We start from the raw sequence: 24,323 nt of genomic DNA, 5'->3' as shown, positions 1-24,323 counted from the left end.
AGAGAGAGAGAGAGAGAGAGAAAGGTTTCTGGAGGATTCGTGGTTTAGAGCACTTCAAACATCTCTCTGTTGGGTCCATTTTAAAATACCCCATCATACAGAGGCTACGCTGACCCCACCACCTGCCTCGAACATACACACGGGCACACACCGACACACACCGACACACACACACACACACACACACACACACACACACACGCAACCAGCAAATAAATTGTTTGGCCGTACGTGCAAAGGGTTGAGGAGTAAGGGACAGAATAGTTTAAAATGGGTCAGGATCCAGTTGAAAGGTGGGTCGTGGCCTGACACACACAGAACACTCGGAGCACTCAGGGATTGGTGACCTTTTCCTTGTCCCTGAGTCTTCTGGGTCCCGACATGAGAAGCTGAAGAAGCCCCTGGTTTATAGGAACACAGTGTTCTTTTATGCTGTTAGATGCTTATCATACTGCTATACAGACTATGTGATTCTCAGCTCTCCAACAACGACTTCAGCGATAACGTGTAGTGTACCTTATGGTCCCCGCCTCTACCCCCTCAACCGTGAAGGAGAATTCATAATCGGCCGCACCTAGTTCTGAGCACGTATGAACAGAACAACATTGTCAGCGGGGCAACTTTAGAACATGTCATGTTGGAGGTGCCCTTCAGCATTGATTAATATGTATAGTGTGCAGAACACAGTACTAATAATAATAATAATAATAAATCACATCTATGTAGCGCTTTTCCCAGTGCTCAAAGGCGCTTCACAATCGCTTCATAAGCTAAAGTACACACTTAACAGTACATAGTACATAGTACACAGTACGAAGTACATAGTACACAGTACACAGAACATAGTACATAGTACAGAGTACACAGTACTATATATATTTCGTAGTATTCAGAACACAGTCCAACCTACGTGGTACATAGTAATACATAGTGCTTAGTATACAGTACACAGTACATGGTACACAGTACATAGAACACAGTGCATAGTAAGTAACACACTGAATATAGTACAGACTACACAGTACATAATACACTGTACACTGTACACCGTACACAGCATAAAGTACATAGTACATAGTACATAGAACATAGTATATAGTACACAGTAAATAGTGTACAGTACATAGAACACCTCGCATGGATGGTGGTTAGAACACAGTACACAGTGCATAGCCAATAGAACATAAAGTACATATTGTCGTATAGCACATACAGTACATGAAGTACACAGTACAGGGCTTTGATCGTAAGGACAACATCACACGTGCACATGACTGCGCACGGTACAGCACAGCAGCTTCACCGTCTCTCCAACTTCTCTTCATGTCCATCCCTGTCTCTTTCTCTCCATATCTGCCTCTCTGTACCACTAGCTCTTTCTCTCCCACTGTCTCCGGCATTGAAAAACACTGAGGAATATATTCACGCATGGATCTGACACAGCCAGGCGAACAAAGAGAGAGAGAGAGAGAGTGATGAGACGGGGAAGAAAAAACGGCTACAGACTGAGGTAGATAGAGAGAGTGAGAGTCACAGATGGAGAAAACAGAGACAGAGAGACAGATAGAGGGATGGACAGAAGGAGCGAGGACTCAGAGAAGTAGCCATGGAAGGATTTGGAACGGGAATCGCAGGATGATTTGCGCAGATAAATTGTTTCCTTTGTGGATTTGGATGTAATCTTGCTGAACGCCTGCCACATTTGGGCTAAACTTCACAGCCGTAAAATGGAGCCTCAAAATCCAGGCTTAGATTTGTGCATGTGTGCATGTGTGCATCCATGCGTGTGTGATTGCACATGTTTGCACAAATTTGCGAGTGCATGCCTGTGCATGAATGTGTGTGTAGACACATTGCCCTTGCGTCTGTCCCTGAATGTGTGTATGTGTATGTCTTTGTGTTTGTGCTTGTGTGTTTTCCTGTGTGTTTGTGTATGCAAGATAAATGTGTCCAAACCGAGCACACAGGGCAAAGTGACCTAGTTATTTTGCTTCACAAGGGAGCTGTAGTAATGATAACAGAGAGAGATCTTCCAGTCCTATAGAGATGCACCCACCCACACACACACACACACACACACATACTTGTGTTGATACATACAGATGGACAAGCATGGAAAAAGCGCAAATACTAGTGATAGATGTGTCTGTGAGCAACCATATTAGACAAAAAAGCAGTACACACAAATACACAAACTCACACAGATTCTGTCGACAGGCAGACATTCAGACACGAAGACACTCCCACACATGCTACTAGCTACTAAATTGCTTGTACAGACATTTATTTTTGCTCTAATGGGTTTTAATGTGCATTAGGACCGTTTTGAAAGGTGAGGAGAATGGGACAGAATAATTAAAAATGGGTCATGATCAAGTTGAGAGGTGGGTCGACACACTCTGGAATTGGTGACCCTTTTGTTATCTGGTCTTTTGGGTCCCGTCATGAGACGCTGAAGAACTCCTGGTTCATAGGAACACAGTGTTATATTACACTTTGTTTTCCGGGAGATATTTTGGATGCACTGAATTATGTTCAATATATCTGCTGAGTAGCGTCTCTTGTTGCAGAGATAGTGTGGAGCTTCCTGTAGCGGCCTTTGAATAATTAAGGACTCCAATCTTTCTGTGAGAGAGAGAGAAAGAACAAGGCTAAAACATTCCCTTTTCCCTCTGATCTGTGTGCTCATGGGGTGATCTTTCGTCCGGGGCAGTGACGCTAAAACACTCTCTGTACTGCTGTTCTGATGGCACTGAGAATGAAGATTTGACATGATGCGATTCCGTCAGAAAATGTACTTTATCTTGTTACTAATGATCCTACATAATGGCTACGTACAGGCTACAAACAGGCTATGTCCATCCTACATTCAGGCTATGGCCTATTTTGGGCTACATACAGACTATGCACACAGACCACCTAGATGCTACATCCAGGCTACGTCAGAGTTACCAACAGGCTGCGAATAAGCTATTGATTAACGACAACTAATGGCCTTGTTTCATATTAGCACTTACAATATGCTCATATCACAAATCCCACACACACACATACAATACACAGTAATAATTGCCTTGGAAGAAAGCAAGACCCATAAAGAGAGAGAGAGAGAGAGAGAGAGAGAGAGAGAGAGAGAGAGAGAGAGAGAGAGAGAGAGAGAGAGAGAGAGAGAGATACAGAGAGAGAGGGAGAGAGAGAGAGAGAGAGAGAGAGAGAGAGAGAGAGAGAGAGAGAGAGAGAGAGAGAGAGAGAGAGAGAGAGATACAGAGAGAGAGGGAGAGGGAGAGAGAGGGAGAGAGAGATAGAGAGCCAGCGAGAGAGAGAGATCAATAATGAAACAGAGAGAAAGCAGAAGAGAGAGAAGGGAATAGCCAGCATAAGAACAATAGGGCAAGAAACAAAGAGAGCCAAAGAAGCCAAAGCCCGAGCACCAAAGCGCTGAGCTGAGATCAAAGCATGCATGTAACATGTAGATGAATTAGCCTAATGCACTGGGATATAAATAGCCGCCGTGGAACAAGCGGGTTGACAAGCGAGACGCATCCCTACAAAGAGCCCTGGTCGAGTGGCCGCCCCCCGCCCCCCGCCCCCCACACACACACACACACACACACACACACACACACACACACACACACACACACACACACACACACACACACACACACACACACACCCCCACACCTCCATGTCCCCTGCCATGGAGGGTACATACAGCTTGCTTGGTTTCATTATTGTTTTCATCATGCCTGTTTAGTCTTGGTTCGCTCGGCCATACCAAAGGGTGTTGAAGTAAAGTTTGCAGATTGCAAACCGATTGAAGTTTATTTCTAAGGAGGTACAAACCGTTGACTTCATCTACTAGACCCATCGTTTTTTCTCCCCACTAACCTATTTTAAATCCAACGTTACATTAATAGGGAGCAAGCAGGTGCCCTTTGGGGTGGATGGTTAAGTCATGCAGGCCGTGGAGCTGGGTGAATATGAATATGAGTGTGGGGGAGAATCCCCAGGGGGGAGACTGCGTCACTGGGGCCTTCTGACCCACTTCACTATCTCACCTAAACTCTGGCAATCGTTGATATGTACCATGACGTGTACGATCAAAACTATAATCCTACTATACTTGTCTTTGAAATTCCTACTTAACTCCCAACGCACTTTTTACCCTTGGTCTTGCAGCACTGTTTGGGGTTTACAATTTGGACTTTTCACCTTTTCTTTATGAAATCGTCTGCTGAACTACTCAATATGAAAGTATATTCTAATTTGTGATCGCATTGTCTATCCCTGCACTCAATAGCCAAAAAACTAATTGCAATGCATTCAGATTTTTACACCACTTACTCCTACTAATAGTACTCATTAGCCATTTGGGTTTTGGCCAGGAAGGCTGTTTGGGAGTATTTTAGTTGTGAGGTTATATGTATGGTCCATCCTTAAGTACAATAACAGAGGAATAAGTTATCAAATGCAATGTTCCCACGAATCGTCCAATGAGCTGAGTTTGGCAGCATTAAGTCCAGATTTGTTCAACAACGCAGACAGAAATGTGATCATTTGGGGAACTGAGTTTGGATGAACCGCTTCTTGGTGCACCACACAGTATCATTCAGAAATGTAATGCCAGCTGTCACATTCGCCCGAGACAGATTCCCATTTCAGGAGGTCTGAAGGAGGTCTATTTGTAGCGCAGAAAGAAGAGCTGTGGAGAGCAAGCGGAAGGCTGAGCGGAGATGTAGCCGATGCTGACACTGCAGATATCCGCATCGACTGCAAAAACTGCCTCATGTAAAGCAAAATCCCACCCCTTCCCCTCCATCCTGAACCTAAACGACATCCCGTTAGGCAGTGTACGAGAACAGATCAAAGACTCAAATTGGGCACCTCGTGCAAAACGCTGTACAGGTCTTAGACCCTTGGGCGGTTTCCCACTTCTAGCATAAAATACCCGGAGAGAAACAATGAACGATTCAGGTCAGAGCACCCAAACCTCGCTAGCTTGTTATTTATTTTATTTATGATGTCTCTTCCTGTGTTAGGAGGGGGAGGATCTAAGCGGTAGGGGGGTGGGAGGGTTTACCTGCAGGCCAAGGGGTTTCCACCGCACATTCCTTAGCAGGGCCGGCGTGGAGCTCAACGTGTTCTGGGGCCTCTTCTTCAGGGTGAGGATGACCCCACACGGGTCCTCTCTCAGAGCGTTGACCAGGTTCTTCAGCTGCCAGCCCACCTGGAGAACAAACACACACACACACACACACACACACACACACACACACACACACACACACACACACACACACACACACACACACACACACACACACACACACACACACACACACGAGCATAAGATTTCCATTGACAATGTCACACACATACAGCATCTCGCCCCGAACACGTTCTCCAAATCAGCAATTACACAAACCGACAGTTGTATCACAACAAGGACCATTACTGTGCTAACAATTTTGTCATTTAGGGGAAGCTTTTATCAAAAGCGACGTGGAACCGTTTTAAATACTTGTTCTATGTTAAAGGTTAGGAGGTTTGCTCAAAGATACCAACATGTAGACTGTGGCTCTTGCAGTTCCAACCTAGATCCTTTCAGCTGGGAGATAAAGGCCCTAACTATTAGAATACCTTGCCAAAGTCCATAACAGCAGTTCCTATATCTATTTGCGGTTGAGTATCTTGAAAAGCAAACACACACTCAAAGCAAAAACAATCTCACCTCAGCATGTAGTTAAACAGCTTGTCCACGCCTGGCACTGAAATGCGTCATGGGTACTCCGTCACAAGGAACATCAAGATGGATTGAATGAGTCAACCTAAACCTTGTTCCCAGTGTACCGTGACAATAGATGGATATGAGTGTCAATCAACTGAACTGTACTGAGGTTCAGTTAGCCATGTGGTCATGTGATTGCTTGCACAATTACGTCGTCACTGTGGACACTGAAAATGGGCGTTTAGAATAATGTTCGTCTATGTTAGTGGGCTTGCAGTCCATGGTCAGATACAGTCTTGTGAAACTATGTACACCATCTGATTACATACATTCATACCTTCTTGTACTTTAATGTTTTCTTCAACATTTCTCTTGAAATATTATATTAACCTAGCGTTGCCTGACGTCCATCGTACAAGAGGCCCCTGATATTTGTGAGGGTTCTAGAGCTGCATACAAGATCCCCTCCTCAACACTTTATCACCACCACAGCACTTTCTCCCAAGCATCTGCACAACAATAACAAACAACCACAAAGTACGGAGTCCCACAGGGGCCAATTGGTCTGCAAACACTGTCTTTCTGATGCACAGGATGAATCGGCTTTTAGATTGTCCGGGTTTCTAATGAGGAAGCACCGCACAAGAGATTTACAGAGAACAACCCGAATGAGAGAGGAAGGAGGGAAGAAGAGACAGAGAGAGAGAGGGAGAAAGAGAGAGAGAGAGAGAGAGAGAGAGAGAGAGAGAGAGAGAGAGAGAGAGAGAGAGAGAGAGAGAGAGAATAGGAGGAAGGTGTGGCGTGTTAAAGCGCTGACGGTAGTCTTTCCAGGCGGGCCTGGATAAACAGTCTCCAGGGTTCAGAGCTCAGACCATCGATTGGTGGCATTGGTCTCAGCTGCTGCAGAGGCCACGCGTGCACACGTGCACACATGCAGCGCCATTCACAATTCATCTGCACACGTTCTGCATACGTAAAACGACTCCATATCAGTTAAAACAATTATCTATATATATCTTCCTATAGCTGTAGCTTTAAGCAGTTTTACTTCATTTCATTCAACTGAATGTACTGGGATGATTCTCGCAATGTGATGTATCTTGATGGTTCAATGCATACATTGTATATATATAGAGAGATATTGTTGCGTTGGACAACTCGGTCAGCTGAATGAATGTAATGTAATGCAATGGAATGAATTCTATCATTTACATACATGTGCCGCAAAAGCAGTGCACAAACATACCCAGACATGTACAGACACACACAAACACACCTTAAGTGTGGCAGTTTGGTTTTCTGTTATGACATTATTCAAGATAGGAGAATGTCGCAGCGTGGGCATCCAGCAGTCATTTATTTTCTCCTTTTGCCTTTGGTCCAGTCAACCAACAACCCAACAAATCATTCAAGCTCAAACGACTGTGTGTCTGTGTGTGTGTGTGTGTGTGTGTGTGTGTGTGTGTGTCTGTGTGTGTGTGTGTGTGTGTGTGTGTGTGGTGTTTGTGTGTGTGTGTGTGTGTGTGTGTGTGTGTGTGTGTGTGTGTGTGTGTGTGTGTGTGTGTGTGTGTGTGTGTGTGTGTGTGTGTGTGTGTGTGTGTGAGGATTTTCTCTGTCCTCTTCTCAGTAAGAATGCTTTTGTTTTGCAATGCTCGATTTAAAATGTCACCGGAAGCTTGTCAGTGAGGAAAGTCTTCCCCAAAGTCCAATTTTAAAATCGACAGGTGCCCGTTTAGACCCTGAAGCCTCGCGTTCATTACTGCGGTCCTGCATTGTGGTGCCGTACAGTAAACAGCGTGTTCAGTACAATTCAGCACAACAAAATAATTTAACCATGCCTTTGTTTAATCCTGCTATGCAAATATGTAAAGCAAAGTAGAGGGGAGAGCATGCAGGGTCCTGCTAAAATAGCTAAAAAACTGTCAAAAAACCCTGGCAGAGAGTTAGGGACATTCCCCTGGGTCTTCATTAGTAAGCCAGATGCTGTTACCTCTGCATAATTATACTGCCTTATTCTCCAAAACAATCAGATTTGTTATCCGAGGAGCAAAACGCTCCATATTTTTGTACTCCAAAGCTGTACACTCCAAAACTGTACATCTGTGGTACTGTGTTTTTGTAGCGCCTCATGCCTAAGCATGGAGGCTCTCTGAAGTTGAAACAGACAGGCACAGCACGGGCCCAGTGATGGCAGGCAGCAGCCACTCCATATTCAGGCCAATTTGGTACAAATTCTTGTTCTCGCTCCAACACAGACGAACATTGGCTTGACTTCATCAGCGATGCTCGATAATGCTGCATTTGTGAAACTCAGTGTTGAGAAAAAGCCAGACAGTATACTGTATTGACCTGAGATTTCCCTTCACCCACTCCCCTGACCGCGGGCACCAACCGAATCCCTCCTTCCATTTTTCATCTCCATCATATCAACATTTCTCCAGATACTCGCTCTTTATCCTTTTCATCTCTTGGATCCTCTATCCCTCGTCTCTCTCGCTTTCCAGTCTCTGTCAATCTCTCTCACTCCCTCTCTCTCTCCCTCTCTCTCTTTCCCTCTCTCTCTGTCCATCTCTCTCTCTCCCTCTCTCTCTCTCCCTCTCTCTCTCCCCAGTCTCTATCCTCTCCCCACCCAGAGCGAGTGATCAGAGTGGAAAGTGGAAGCTTGGGGGGAAATTATTCGATGGATGCCGGGAGCCTGACGGGTTGCCCTGTGCACCTGTCACCATGAGGGGTGAGAGTGAGGAGAGAGAGAGGGAGGGAGATAGAGAGAGAGAGAGAGAGAGAGGGAGAGAGAGAGAGAGAGAGAGAGAGAGAGAGAGAGAGAGAGAGAGAGAGAGAGAGAGAGAGAGAGAGAGAGAGAGAGGGAGGGAGAGAGAGAGAGAGAGAGAGAGAGAGAGAGGGAGAGAGAGAGAGAGAGAGGGAGAGGGAGAGAGAGAGAGAGAGTGAGAGAGAGAGGGAGAGAGACAGAGAGAGAGGAAGAGAGAGAGAGAGAGAGAGAGAGAGAGAGAGAGAGGGGGGGGGAGAGAGAGGGAGAGAGTGAGAGAGAAAGAGTGATCGAGAGAGAAGAAGCGAGAGAGAGAGAGAGAGAGAGGGAGAGAGAGAGGGAGGGAGAGGGAGAGGGAGTGAGAGAGAGAGAAAGAAAGAGAGGCAGAGACAGAGAGGGAGCGAGTGAGAGAGAGAGAGGGAGAGGGTGAGACAGAGAGGTACAGATAGAGGGCAAATGGGAGGGAGGAAGCGAGTGAGAGAGATAGACAGGGTGTGAGAGAGATAAAGAGAGGAAGTAGAGAGGGAGAGAGGGAGATAGAGAGAGGGAGCTAAGGATAGAAAGAGAATGGGCGAGACCAAGAGGTACAGAGAGAGAGAAGGAGGGAGGGAGAGAGAGATCGACAGGGTTTGAGTGAGAGACCGAGGGGTACAAGAGAGAGGAATTAGAGAGAGGTAGATAGAGATTGAGAGAGTGATGAATTACAGAGGAAGGGAGAGATCAAGACGAAAAAAAGTCAAAGAGAGTGAGTAGATTGACGGATAAAGTTACTCTCAGCTATCTCTCTCTCGCCTGCCAATCATCTCCTTTGCTGCCTACTGCATGAATGCTCTCACAGGAGCCAACCTATCACAGGCCATGTGGAAATACATGTGGAAAAAGCCCCCACACACACACACACACACACACACACACACACACACACACACACACACACACACACACACACACACACACACACACACACACACACACACACACACACACACACACACACACACACACAAAGAAACACTATGACCAGGCACTGTTCCATATAAGATGGCTGCCTATTACTCTTATTCTGTCTAAGCATAGAGGTAGGTATTAATGTATTCATTTATTCTAGTCTGACGGTGCCCCTTGCCCGCACCAATCAAATCAGAGGTCAGGTCAAGGGGTTACACTCGACTATAAGCAAAGACTTTGGAAAGATTTAAACAAAATTGGGTCCTTTGAGCATATTCATATAGCAGTAACAGTCACAGTTAGTTACAGTTAGTCGCTGCTCACATATTCCCAACGGTTTAGCCAGCTAATTTTTCGTACCAAGGAGCGACCGTAGCAGAATTAATACCAGTTAGCCACAACCTTGACAATCAATGAAGAAAAACAAACAAACAGTCAAACGGATCACGCCAACAACCACAAACAAAGCTGGCCAGCATCGTTTGGACCGAATAGCACATGTAGCTGATGTGGGGGAGCTATCCTTATCCAGTTAGCGAGCAGCTATAGCAGAGGATGGTGACTCACCACAGTCTGGTGGTTGACCTGGATGACCTCATCTCCTGCGTGAATCTTCTTACACAGGTCTGCAGGGGACTGCAGGGACACAGGGGAGACGGGGAGGTGGTGAATACGTGTGCTAAAGACAGAGGTATATATAGATAGAGATAAGTGATCTATTGTTTGATTTACACTCTTCTGTTTGCCGCTGTCACGCCTTAATGTCTCCCCTTTCCCGGGGATTAATACAGTTATGTGATCTTATCTGTGGCGATACTATTTCAATAGTCATCATAGTAAGTGAAGGATTAAAGGGTTCTATCTCTGGACATACTTAGTCATTGGAGGGATGGGGGATGAACGTCGGGGTGATGTCTGTACGTACGTTTTCTGTAGTTCCGGTGATGACGTGGAGTCCATCGTATGTGGATTTGATGTACATTCCCTGATATACAAATACAAACACACACAAGAACACGCGCACACACACACACACACACACACACACACACACACACACACACACACACACACACACACACACACACACACACACACACACACACACACACACACATACCACATACAAATACACACACACGCACACACACACACACACACACATACAAACAAACAAACAAACACGCACACACATACAAACACACACACACACACACACACAAACACACACACGCAAACACTCACACAAACACACAGTATTCAGTGCATGTCACATAAAACAGAATATACGTATGCATATGCACGTACATATTTGTTTGTACATCTGTTATGTCTTTGTGCCATTCCCAACGTGACATGTATATGTGCATGTGTGTGTTTGTGTGGGTGTTGGTGCGTTAGCCTACCAGTCCTTCACTGGGCATAATGCTCGTCAGGTGGACAACCTCCAGGTGTGCCGACTGGGAGACCAGAGAGTCTGAAGACAATGAGATGATGTGGTCGCATATCCCAGCCAGGGTCTTACACTGCACAGAGGAATGGAGAAAGGAGGTCAGGGCCTAAAGGTTCTTGGTTTTAGCCCCTATGTCGGTAGTTCACCCCCTAAACCTGCTTTGTAATGACATGCATCTGAATATAGGCCTAATCACTTTGGATGAATACAGTAACCTTTATCTTTTTTTTTGTATCTGTTAAGTAACTAAATGGTAAATAGTGACAGCAAACATGGAGCGACATGAGGCCTGGCTCGGGTCAATGTGACCTAGCTGGAGGGAAGTAAGGCAGAAATCATTTTGATCAGATTGTTCCACATCGCTTATCCCACCACTGTTCACCGCCAACTGGGTCCTGTCCCCGTGTGGCCGTGTGGGTGTAGCCCGGAGTCCCCCACACAGGCAGCGCATTAAACACAGGCTAGTATTAAAGTAATAAAATGTATTTTCTCTGTTACGTACTAAAACAAAATGAACATGATGATGATGTTGATAATGTTGATAATGTTGACAGTGTTGATTGAGCATCTGTGATCATCTGAAGTTCATATTTCATGTGTTTGAAATTGATACACGTAATACCCGGTTTAATCCTGGCCTTGACAGCCCTACGTATGACCTTTCGGACACATGCAGCATGAGGATTTATGATGGCGAGATTAAAATGGATATTGGCCAGCCATCAAGGCCATAATACCAGATTATAGATATTATTTACCATATGTAAAAACAAACAAAATAAATAAAATACAGTAAAAATGCACCCAATCAAGTGAGTTTCTTTTACACACACAAACAAAAACACTAGGTTTGTGAATGTATAAACGGATATCTTGAACGTTTGTTCAACCTTGACCCTGTTTCCCATCATTTTAGCTCTAAGTGACTGATGCAGACAACAATTTGTGAAAAGGGCCAGAAGTGAGTTTGAGCACTTCAGCCATTGCATCCGTTCAGAGCTGTAATGTGACCCTGCGGGAAACAGACCCCGTCAATATACGTCCTCTAGAAGGGCTGTTTTTTGCCGCTGACAATCTCAGATTGTAAGAAAATGTTTCAGACAACATTATTGAAGGGATCCCTACAGAAAATACAACTTTTTCAATACCTTTCGCTTGATCTGTTATGGTGTCTAGAAGAAGTCTCACTCTGAAATCTCGCCCACTGAAGACTTTTGTCGTTGCAGGAAAATGTCCCAGTTGGGGTTACAATCTCAACCCTCTTTCACCCAAATATTTAAAATAACACTAAACTACGCTTTCTGTAGTCCAACACCACTAACTCTTGCCAGCACTACTCTCTCCAACTGATTTATGTTTCCACCGTTCTCTTCCTCCCAGCAAGTCTTCCTTGTGAGAGGCTGGTTAGACACAATAACAAATAGACTGAATCCTATTGTTTGGATCATAATCTCATAATGTTGACGGACACTTAAAATAATCTGAGGCCGTCAGTTGGCAAAAACAAGCACTTTCAGAGAACATACATTGATGGGCTGTTATTACCACTCAGGGTTAAAGTGTTGAAGCACTTACGCTAAATACTCTACAGTCAGGCAGGGACCCAAAATGATGGGCAAATAGGGTCCAGGTAGGAAATTCCCAAAGTTATCCTTTATTCTTTGTATTTACACGTGCATTTCCTGTTGCAGACTCTGAGATTGTACAACAGAATGTTTACCTTGAGATGCTCAAGATTTACACACTTTGGCCCGGGCATCAAACAAAACTTCTTAACCTCAATCCAAGACTCGAAGGAGACAGGATAGGATAGAATGTAGCTTTTTGTACTCCGTCCGCTAAACCAGGAAATGCGATGGAGTAGATTTGCCCGGCCAGATGTGGCCGCTTCGCCTGTCACCATGTTGCAGCTCTTTTTGAGTTCTGCCCCCACACAATCATTAGACTAATACTTTGGACCTGGGATTAACACGACTAGCAGTAGTATCCCAACATCACTGACATACATGGGGCCGTTCTGACAGAGACTTGAACCACCCAGATTAGGCTGTTATGTTATGTGGTGGGCTGGCGTGCGATTTAAGAGCAGTCAAACAGTAAGCCAGACATAGTGCACTGCCGAATGGATTAAGCCCCATGGCCTAACACACTTCATCTCTCACTCACTCTCACTCTCTCTCTCGCTCTCTCTCTCTCTCTCTCTCTCTCTCTCTCCCTTGGATGAAAACATCGATTTCACTTAGAATTTATTGTCCCGTTTTAAAATGGGAAAATTACCACTTCCCCATGCATGAATTCATAAAACGACACAAACATTCAATAGAGATTGGAGCAAGCGAGTGTGAGAGAGTGAGAGTGAGAGTGAGAGAGAGAGAGAGAGAGAGAGAGAGAGAGAGAGAGAGAGAGAAGAGAGAGAAGAGAGAGAGACAGAGAGAAACACAGAGAGAGAGAGAGAGAGAGAGAGAGAGAGAGAGAGAGAGAGAGAGAGAGAGAGAGAGAGAGTGAGAGAGACAGAGAGAATATAAGGAGTAAAATGAGGAACGGAAAAACACAACTAGGACAGTCTTATGTAATTTCTCTCATCCTTATGCATGCACGCACATAAATATGCATGCGCGCACGCACACACACACACACACACACACACACACACACACACACACACACACACACACACACACACACACACACACACACACACACACACACACACACACACACACACACACACACACACACACACACCATGACCACGGCTACACACTTCATGCCTCATCAAACACACACATGCCGTGTGTTTTTTTTCCATCCATTGCTCTGTTACGCTGCCTCAATCCATCTCTCATTCTCTCTCTCCCTTCCTTGTTCCCTCCCTCACACAACCATTCACACACACACACACACACACACACACACACACACACACACACACACACACACACACACACACACACACACACACACACACACACACACACACACTATTCCTTTCCATCTGATTGCTGCAGGCTGTAGACTAGAAGGAGGAGAGCAGTAGTGATCTTTGCATTATTGAGTATAAGCTGACACACGTTACAGCCACCGCAGCATCAGTTACAGCTGACAGACACGGCCCAAATTATCTGTACGTCAGTGCTGGGGTGGATGTCACGACATTGTCTTCAAACATTCAAATTTGTGTGTGTGTGTGTGCGTGTGCGTGTGTGTGTGTGTATGAGTGTGTGTGTATGAGTGTGTGCGTGTTTGCTTTTGCATTATTTATTTGTATGTGTGTGTATGTGTGTGTATCATTGTGAGAGAGTACCTTTCCTGTGTGTGTGTGTGTGTCTGTGTGTGTCTGTGTGTGTCTGTGTGTGTGTGTGTGTGTGTGTGTGTGTGTGTGTGGGTGGGTGTGCGTGTGTGTGTGTTTCTCTCTCTATCTTTCTCTCTCCCTCTTTCTCCCTCTCTCTCTCCCTTTTCATGCTGCCTCCCTATTCACATGAATCTCCCATAATTAACGTCATGCGTAGACTCCATAAATCAGGCACCCAGCTTTTTCTATAATTTTTTTGTTTTGTGTTTATGCGTGTGTGTGTGTGTGTGTGTGTGTCTGTTTGTCTCTGTGTGTGTTTTTCTGCAATGTGTGTTTATCCACTCATGCATATCCATTTGCATTCATTCATGTGTGTTATCCATATTAATATTTGAATCGGTCTAGTCTGCACTAAGCCAAGGCGTCTCTGATGCGTCAGAATACGTGAGGAACTCACATCCATTCCCAATCTTCTTTAGATTGTGTACGGCCAATCGGTTTACGCGTTTACAGATTAGCCGTGGATATTCCAGACGTTCAGACATTTGACAGATTTGCCTCATCTCCCTGCGTCTGAGACAGTCACGAGCCTGGGCCGGGTTTCCCCGGCTGACCTTGGTAGGGAGCAGGAAAGGCTCCCATACCGACTGTCAGCCCCGGTCAGACTCTCTCTTCTCACTGGCTGCTTCACACTGTGGTCACACACAATCTTCTGACACACTCATGCAGGAAGACACACACACACACACGCACACACACGCAAGGTCTACATGCAACGGTGCCACACATGAGCATATTCGAACATGTTTAATGGTAGTAATTAGCTGTCGAAATTGGAGGCCTTAATCAATAATGAGCAGCTATTGATTTGCTTCCCGATAGAAATTTGTGATAAATGACTATTTAGCATCTACACGTTGAGCTGAGTCCAAAGACACCAAGCATGACACTAGCAAATGGTAACATGTATTTTACATGGTACACCTATGGTCTAGGACATGATCTCGGTGTAGCAAGGGCGAGCTTGATCTCATTGGACTCAGCTTAACGTGTAGATGCTAAATAACATGAAATTTGTCAGAAATCTCCATCGGGAAGCAAATCTATAGCTGGTCAATATTGATAAAGGCCTCCAAAATCGACAGCTAATTACTACCCCGAAACATATTCAAATATGATCATGTGTGGCACTGTTGCAATCGCCTCAAAACGTAGATGTCAAAGCACACCTTGTTTGCCCCGTTACGCCACCGGGAAGATATTTTCATACTTCTAATGGATTGATTCATATTTGAAGGTTCTCGGAGTAATACTTTAAGCGGCTGCAGCAGAAGTGTTGAGACGAAAGATGAAGACATTTAAATATTCCCATTCACATTATGATTCTTCGCACGACCTGCAGGTTGGAGAGACTGAAATAACCCCCACAATGAGTAATAATGTAAAAGCAGCCAAGTCCCACAAATTGCTTGAACTATTTATTTCATTCCATTGTTTCGTTGATATGCATTATTGAAAAGTTTCAAGCATATGGATTTAATGCAATATCCACAAAGTTCAAAATGGTACCATGATATGCGGTCACAGGTACATAGTTATCACCTGACAAACATGTCACGGGTTGAAATCAAAGGCAGTACAAATAGATAAAAATGTAGCTGAAGTTTCAAATGTCTTGTATTAACCAGTTCATTTCTCTTTTGTGAAAGTCACCAAAAGTCCAAAAAAGTTAAACGCAAGGTCACAGGCTAACAGTGGAGCTGTGTTGGGAACCAGCAGCCAAGAGCTTCCATGGAAACTTTCTACCCATGTTAAATAGATTTAGTTGGCAGTTCCTTTTCTGCCCATTTTTTAAACTTGTGGAAGCACTTTGCAGTACTGGGAGACACCATTTCTAACGTCAATGGAGCTAGATTCTAAAAATATCAAAAGATGCCCAAAGCAAATACCTTTAACCCATAGTTGTGTTTTATCAAATTAAAAAAAATTATTTTCATTGACCACAAATTGAGCAGAAATATTTTGCATACAAATCTTTAAATAGTTTAACCACATTAAGAAAAATACATTCGTTAATTTTTTTTATTAGTGAAGCCACAAGTTTTGCACATTATCCAAACAGAATACCTGAAATGTTGATATTTTAACCCCTTTCGGGTTAAAACAAGAGAAAAGGACAACCTAACAAGAGTGAAAAGTTTGGGTTAGGTGACCTATAGTTCAAAGATGTCCCTGGTCAGGTAGACTAAATAAAAGTGTATTCCCAATTGCTCCAGGACATTCGTGTAATTTACTTGTGAGCTCTCCCTCAAGCCTAGTGAGACATCAGTGTTGAACCACCAACTGAAAGGGGGCATTTGCCATTAGTATGAGTGACAACATTTCATGGCTATTAATTTAGTTCATTATATTTAGCCGATTTGAAGCGACTTTTCTAGCAGGTGAGGCTGTCAAATAACTAAATATGGAGCAACTACAAAAAGTAAATTTGCAGCATGACCAAATTATACAAAAAGTATAGGAACTGTTCTAGCAGATATGTTTTAGAAGTCTCTTTTGATAGGCAGGGAATAATTGTCTTTGTCACCCTGTAGTCATGCCATCAAATCTGTTGGGCAAAGTACCGCTACTGATTAATCCAGTAGACTCACCAGTCAAGTCCCCCTAGTTAGAAAATGGAAGTAACCCAGTTAGTCATGTTAATTATTCTGTTGTTACAAATGAAGACCAATACTTTCCACATATTGCGATCCAAGTTACTGGCTGCAGCCTTGGATTTTATAGTTCTATATGAATAGATTCAATTTACTAAACTTTTAATCATGCTTCAGAAGAATTAACCTTTCTTGGATGGCAGATCTACCACAAGCCTCCATTGCCACAACCTCTAGATGGCTTACGACCTACGGCAACTCCTCGACTACTGCAAGCCAACAAATTGTCTCTTGCACACCAGACACGCATTTTGCTTTATTTTAGGTTTTCAAGCATCTTAAAATACCCAAATCATCGCTCCAATACACAAGTCAGCTAATGGCCTACAAGGAAATGCTGAAGCTAGTGTTAGTGATGGCGATAGAAATGGACAAGCTTGCGTGTACAAATAAGTAACTAGAATTGCAAGGTTCACAGCCCAGTTGCATAAGTGGTTGCAACCGTTGGATTGTAAGCAAGGGTAAAAAAAAAAAAAAAAAACTTCCCACAAACTAGTCAACATGGTCAATTGAAAGCCTGTACAAAACGACCCTGGAATAGTCAAATGCAGCTTTACAGCGGATGAATTAAGCCAAATTGCATAAACATCCAATGGTAAACAGTATACAAATGCAATCAAGGTTGCACTCACACTAGGCCATCTGGCCGTGGCCGTCGCAACTGTGGCCTGGCCACGGTAGGCTCTTGTACATACGCCATCACGTCGCTAGCATCCAAACAATTCTACCAAACCTTAACCAACTAGTGAAAAATGGAACACAACTTTAGCACACACCCAGTGACTAATCACCTTGTCCAGGGGTGTTCCAACGTGGTTTACCAGAGGGCCTTGTGGACTTAAAGTAAGCCACACATTTGACAGACAGCACCGAATGACGTTAAACTAAGCTAATCTACAGGTTACCAGTGCTAGTGCAATTACATGAGCATTTTGCACAATATTTGTACTCCAATGCTACGTAAAGCAGGCTTCTTCAGAAACCCGTAGCCTGCTACATTGAAGGGCAACTAACAAATCCTGACCAAGACCGAAAGATGGCTCTGGAAGCCACTACGGCCCACGCAGCAGATTACTGCATGGACCGTGGTGGCTTCCAGATCAACCCTTCGGTGGACCATTCATACACATGTATTCCGCGGATGTTTTGAAGACACTGGAGTCCCATGGCACTAGATTCCTTTGAAGACTAAGTTGGTATGGGGGGGCCCAAAGGGGGCCCCCCCATAGATCTTGTCAGTCATCTAACACCTGTTAAGAAAAAACACACACACATCACAAGATACAAATCAGCAAAGCTAGGTTAACAAACAGCGGTGACATGCATGTCAAGGTGCAAAGAGCAGGGATACTGATGGCTTGTGTCTGAGGAGACAGCCCAAAAACAGCAACATTTAATAAAGGAAAATAACTTTTACTCACTGCGGTGGTCTGTTTCGAAGTGCCATGTTGCTAGCAATATTTGTCTGGGCTGTTCAGTCAAATGCCCACAAAAACAAACACGCAACAACGCATACTTTCAGTTTGTATAAAGTGACAATAGTGATCTGCAATCTAGATCGAAAAGTTTCAACCCTCACTAAACTCAACCTCGATTGACACAGGCCGATACGAAAAGGAAACCAAACCCATTGAGTTCACCTTTATAAAGGGGTGCTTGACAGGTGATCTCAATTAAGAGCTAATCAGAAAGAACACACTGATCGGCCATGAGTGAGACTATCAAAACGAGGACGAGGATTTAACAGAATTTTTATCATTCTGGGTCATCCGTGGCATACTGGTGAAGGAGTTGGACTGGTAACCGGAAAGTTACCAGTTCGATTCCAGAACCTCCACGGATGAGGTGCGCTTGTATTTGTGTACCCCACGTGTGTGGACCTCTGTGTGTGTATGTGTTCACCGGCTACCCGGATGGGTCAAATGCAGAAAAAGAATTTCCCCCTAAAAAAGGGATGAAGAAATGACTTATCTTATCTTATCAAATTCAAATTTCTTTATTATTGGATAGGGTATGATATCAATGATTTGGGCTTTGAGTAGGCCTATATTTCTTGAATATATTTCTTAAAATGTTTCACCGCTTCGCCTTTTGAATATGAAATCTATAATCTCAGCCTCTCTATAATTTGCCCAACACATATTTTATTGTTCAAATAAAATCCCATCCTTATTTTGCCATTCATATTGAATCTTTACTGTCTTTCATTGTACAACACAATCATCTAATAATTATTCATAACACTCTTCCATCTCCTTGGCTGCATTAAGACGAGGCTCGGGTCAGAGCAAAGATCGGGATCCACACATGATAAGGGATAAAGTTATTTATTAGAATAAAGTAAGTATCATGAAATCTGTAAAGGGATTAGTGTAGCGTATGGAAGATTAGAAAATGTGCGATTATATGGTTTGGACAGAAAACCAGTACCAAAATCACAAGGACCGACCGAGCCAGAACGGAGGAAACTTAACCCAGACAGACAAAACAAATACTGGGAACAACAAACCATCTTAACCATGTTGGAAATACCCAAACAAAATGCAACAAACCAAACCTGATCAGAGAGGCTGAGATTATAGATTTCATATTCAAAAGGCGAAGGGGTGAAACATTTTAAGAAATATATTCAAGAAATATAGGCCTACTCAAAGCCCAAATCATTGATATCATACCCTATCCAATAATAAAGAAATTTGATAAGAAAAGTCATTTATTCATCCCTTTTTTAGGGGGAAATTCTTTCTCTGCATTTGACCCATCCGGGTAGCCGGTGAACACATACACACACAGAGGTCCACACACGTGGGGTACACAAATACAAGGGCACCTCATCCGTGGAGGTTCGGGATTCGAACTGGTAACTTTCCGGTTACCAGTCCAACTCCTTCACCAGTATGCCACGGATGACCCTGAATTATAAAAATTCCGTTAAATCCTCGTCCTCGTTTTGATAGTCTCACTCATGGCCGATCAGTGTGTTCTTTCTGATTAGCTCTTAATTGAGATCACCTGTCAAGCACCCCTTTATAAAGGTGAACTCAATGGGTTTGGTTTCCTTTTCGCATCGGCCTGTGTCAATCGAGGTTGAGTTTAGTGAGGGTTGAAACTTTTCGATCTAGATTGCAGATCACTATTGTCACTTTATACAAACTGAAAGTATGCGTTGTTGCGTGTTTGTTTTTGTGGGCATTTGACTGAACAGCCCAGACAAATATTGCTAGCAACATGGCACTTCGAAACAGACCACCGCAGTGAGTAAAAGTTATTTTCCTTTATTAAATGTTGCTGTTTTTGGGCTGTCTCCTCAGACACAAGCCATCAGTATCCCTGCTCTTTGCACCTTGACATGCATGTCACCGCTGTTTGTTAACCTAGCTTTGCTGATTTGTATCCTGTGATGTGTGTGTGTGTGTTTTTTCTTAACAGGTGTTAGATGACTGACAAGATCTATGGGGGGGCCCCCTTTGGGCCCCCCCATACCAACTTAGTCTTCAAAGGAATCTAGTGCCATGGGACTCCAGTGTCTTCAAAACATCCGCGGAATACATGTGTATGAATGGTCCACCGAAGGGTTGATCTGGAAGCCACCACGGTCCATGCAGTAATCTGCTGCGTGGGCCGTAGTGGCTTCCAGAGCCATCTTTCGGTCTTGGTCAGGATTTGTTAGTTGCCCTTCAATGTAGCAGGCTACGGGTTTCTGAAGAAGCCTGCTTTACGTAGCATTGGAGTACAAATATTGTGCAAAATGCTCATGTAATTGCACTAGCACTGGTAACCTGTAGATTAGCTTAGTTTAACGTCATTCGGTGCTGTCTGTCAAATGTGTGGCTTACTTTAAGTCCACAAGGCCCTCTGGTAAACCACGTTGGAACACCCCTGGACAAGGTGATTAGTCACTGGGTGTGTGCTAAAGTTGTGTTCCATTTTTCACTAGTTGGTTAAGGTTTGGTAGAATTGTTTGGATGCTAGCGACGTGATGGCGTATGTACAAGAGCCTACCGTGGCCAGGCCACAGTTGCGACGGCCACGGCCAGATGGCCTAGTGTGAGTGCAACCTTGATTGCATTTGTATACTGTTTACCATTGGATGTTTATGCAATTTGGCTTAATTCATCCGCTGTAAAGCTGCATTTGACTATTCCAGGGTCGTTTTGTACAGGCTTTCAATTGACCATGTTGACTAGTTTGTGGGAAGTTTTTTTTTTTTTTTTTTACCCTTGCTTACAATCCAACGGTTGCAACCACTTATGCAACTGGGCTGTGAACCTTGCAATTCTAGTTACTTATTTGTACACGCAAGCTTGTCCATTTCTATCGCCATCACTAACACTAGCTTCAGCATTTCCTTGTAGGCCATTAGCTGACTTGTGTATTGGAGCGATGATTTGGGTATTTTAAGATGCTTGAAAACCTAAAATAAAGCAAAATGCGTGTCTGGTGTGCAAGAGACAATTTGTTGGCTTGCAGTAGTCGAGGAGTTGCCGTAGGTCGTAAGCCATCTAGAGGTTGTGGCAATGGAGGCTTGTGGTAGATCTGCCATCCAAGAAAGGTTAATTCTTCTGAAGCATGATTAAAAGTTTAGTAAATTGAATCTATTCATATAGAACTATAAAATCCAAGGCTGCAGCCAGTAACTTGGATCGCAATATGTGGAAAGTATTGGTCTTCATTTGTAACAACAGAATAATTAACATGACTAACTGGGTTACTTCCATTTTCTAACTAGGGGGACTTGACTGGTGAGTCTACTGGATTAATCAGTAGCGGTACTTTGCCCAACAGATTTGATGGCATGACTACAGGGTGACAAAGACAATTATTCCCTGCCTATCAAAAGAGACTTCTAAAACATATCTGCTAGAACAGTTCCTATACTTTTTGTATAATTTGGTCATGCTGCAAATTTACTTTTTGTAGTTGCTCCATATTTAGTTATTTGACAGCCTCACCTGCTAGAAAAGTCGCTTCAAATCGGCTAAATATAATGAACTAAATTAATAGCCATGAAATGTTGTCACTCATACTAATGGCAAATGCCCCCTTTCAGTTGGTGGTTCAACACTGATGTCTCACTAGGCTTGAGGGAGAGCTCACAAGTAAATTACACGAATGTCCTGGAGCAATTGGGAATACACTTTTATTTAGTCTACCTGACCAGGGACATCTTTGAACTATAGGTCACCTAACCCAAACTTTTCACTCTTGTTAGGTTGTCCTTTTCTCTTGTTTTAACCCGAAAGGGGTTAAAATATCAACATTTCAGGTATTCTGTTTGGATAATGTGCAAAACTTGTGGCTTCACTAATAAAAAAAATTAACGAATGTATTTTTCTTAATGTGGTTAAACTATTTAAAGATTTGTATGCAAAATATTTCTGCTCAATTTGTGGTCAATGAAAGGTTAAAGGTATTTGCTTTGGGCATCTTTTGATATTTTTAGAATCTAGCTCCATTGCTGTTAGAAATGGTGTCTCCCAGTACTGCAAAGTGCTTCCACAAGTTTAAAAAAGAATGGGCAGAAAAGGAACTGCCAACTAAATCTATTTAACATGGGTAGAAAGTTTCCATGGAAGCTCTTGGCTGCTGGTTCCCAACACAGCTCCACTGTTAGCCTATGACCTTGCGTTTAACTTTTTTGGACTTTTGGTGACTTTCACAAAAGAGAAATGAACTGGTTAATACAATAAACAAGACATTTGAAACTTCAGCTACATTTTTATCTATTTGTACTGCCTTTGATTTCAACCCGTGACATGTTTGTCAGGTGATAACTATGTACCTGTGACCGCATATCATGGTACCATTTTGAACTTTGTGGATATTGCATTAAATCCATATGCTTGAAACTTTTCAATAATGCATATCAACGAAACAATGGAATGAAATAAATAGTTCAAGCAATTTGTGGGACTTGGCTGCTTTTACATTATTACTCATTGTGGGGGTTATTTCAGTCTCTCCAACCTGCAGGTCGTGCGAAGAATCATAATGTGAATGGGAATATTTAAATGTCTTCATCTTTCGTCTCAACACTTCTGCTGCAGCCGCTTAAAGTATTACTCCGAGAACCTTCAAATATGAATCAATCCATTAGAAGTATGAAAATATCTTCCCGGTGGCGTAACGGGGCAAACAAGGTGTGCTTTGACATCTACGTTTTGAGGCGATTGCAACAGTGCCACACATGATCATATTTGAATATGTTTCGGGGTAATTAGCTGTCGATTTTGGAGGCCTTTATCAATAATGACCCGCTATAGATTTGCTTCCCGATGGAGATTTCTGACAAATTACATGTTATTTAGCATCTACACGTTAAGCTGAGTCCAATGAGATCGTGCTCGCCCTCTTGCTACACCGAGATCATGTCCTAGACCATAGATGTACCATGTAAAATACATGTTACCATTTGCTAGAGTGTCATGCTTGGTGTCTTTGGACTCAGCTCAACTAGTACATGTTGAGCTGGGGATCGAACAATTTCAGAGGTCTAGACCCTTATATTGTATTTTAATTGTATTTGTTTATCATTTTTATTGATACAAATGAATAGATAGGTTTTTGTTAGACTATTCTGTTCCTAAAAACACTAACAAATCAAGTTTGACAAATTATTATTACATTAGTTGAGATTACTATCTTTCCCTTACATTATATATTATATATATATATATATATATATATATATATATGTATATATATATAGTTATTTCCTCTTTTCATAAAGGCAGGAGTGTGAATGTCGCTCCATGCTATCTAAGAAGGGACTTGTGTCATTTTGTCATAGCCAACAGTGGACCCCGGTCATTAGAAAAAGTTATGTTATGCAAATCAACAGATAAAATGCATTCCTTTAACCGTAGACTAAGCACACAAGTTTGTAGTTGTAAAAAAATAAAAACCTTATTAAGTTTAGATATTTGTGTTCATGACAACATTGTTGGGGCAACTTTAATTGCAAAATAACACTATGTATATACATATATATGTCATGTTTTATTTAGATTGTTATTACCTCTTAAGAACGATCCATTTTGCTTATTTATTTTTTTACTCATCCATGATGGAGTGTGAACGTCACTCTATGCTATCTAAGAGAGAACTTCTGTCATTATGTATCAGCCAACAGTGGACCCCTGTCATTCCATACAGTACAAGTGTGGACCATTTTCTGTGATGCAAATCAACAATTCAAATACATTTCTTTAAAAATAGATTGGGGACTGGAGTACATTGTAAAATGGTAAATTAAGGCTAATTTGGGGATTGAACTATTTCAAAGGTCTAGACCCTTATATTGTATTTGTTTATAATTGTTATTGATACAAATGAATATATAGGTTTTTTGTTAGACAATTCTATTTCTAAAAACACACTAACAAATCAAGTTTGACAAATTATTATTACATTAGTTGAGA

General features: G+C 42.9%; 1 protein-coding gene across 1 annotated transcript in view; it reads right to left on the bottom strand.

Moving 5' to 3' along the window:
- Window positions 1-24,323, bottom strand: part of si:ch211-26b3.4 (connector enhancer of kinase suppressor of ras 2) — a 63,933-nt gene that overhangs the window by 14,620 nt on the left and 24,990 nt on the right. Inside the window, exons 6-9 of the mRNA XM_056600897.1 lie at window positions 10,850-10,969; window positions 10,369-10,428; window positions 10,011-10,079; window positions 5,084-5,230 (exon numbers count right to left, since the gene is read on the bottom strand). Of these exons, the coding sequence (XP_056456872.1) occupies window positions 5,084-5,230; window positions 10,011-10,079; window positions 10,369-10,428; window positions 10,850-10,969 (396 nt within the window). The remainder of the gene's footprint in view (window positions 1-5,083; window positions 5,231-10,010; window positions 10,080-10,368; window positions 10,429-10,849; window positions 10,970-24,323) is intronic.

The sequence above is a fragment of the Gadus chalcogrammus genome, chromosome 10 (assembly GCF_026213295.1).
Source record: "Gadus chalcogrammus isolate NIFS_2021 chromosome 10, NIFS_Gcha_1.0, whole genome shotgun sequence".
Taxonomy (NCBI): Eukaryota; Metazoa; Chordata; class Actinopteri; order Gadiformes; family Gadidae; genus Gadus; species Gadus chalcogrammus.
The sequence above is the reverse complement of the archived record's forward strand: the minus strand, read 5'-3'. Positions and strand labels throughout refer to the sequence as shown.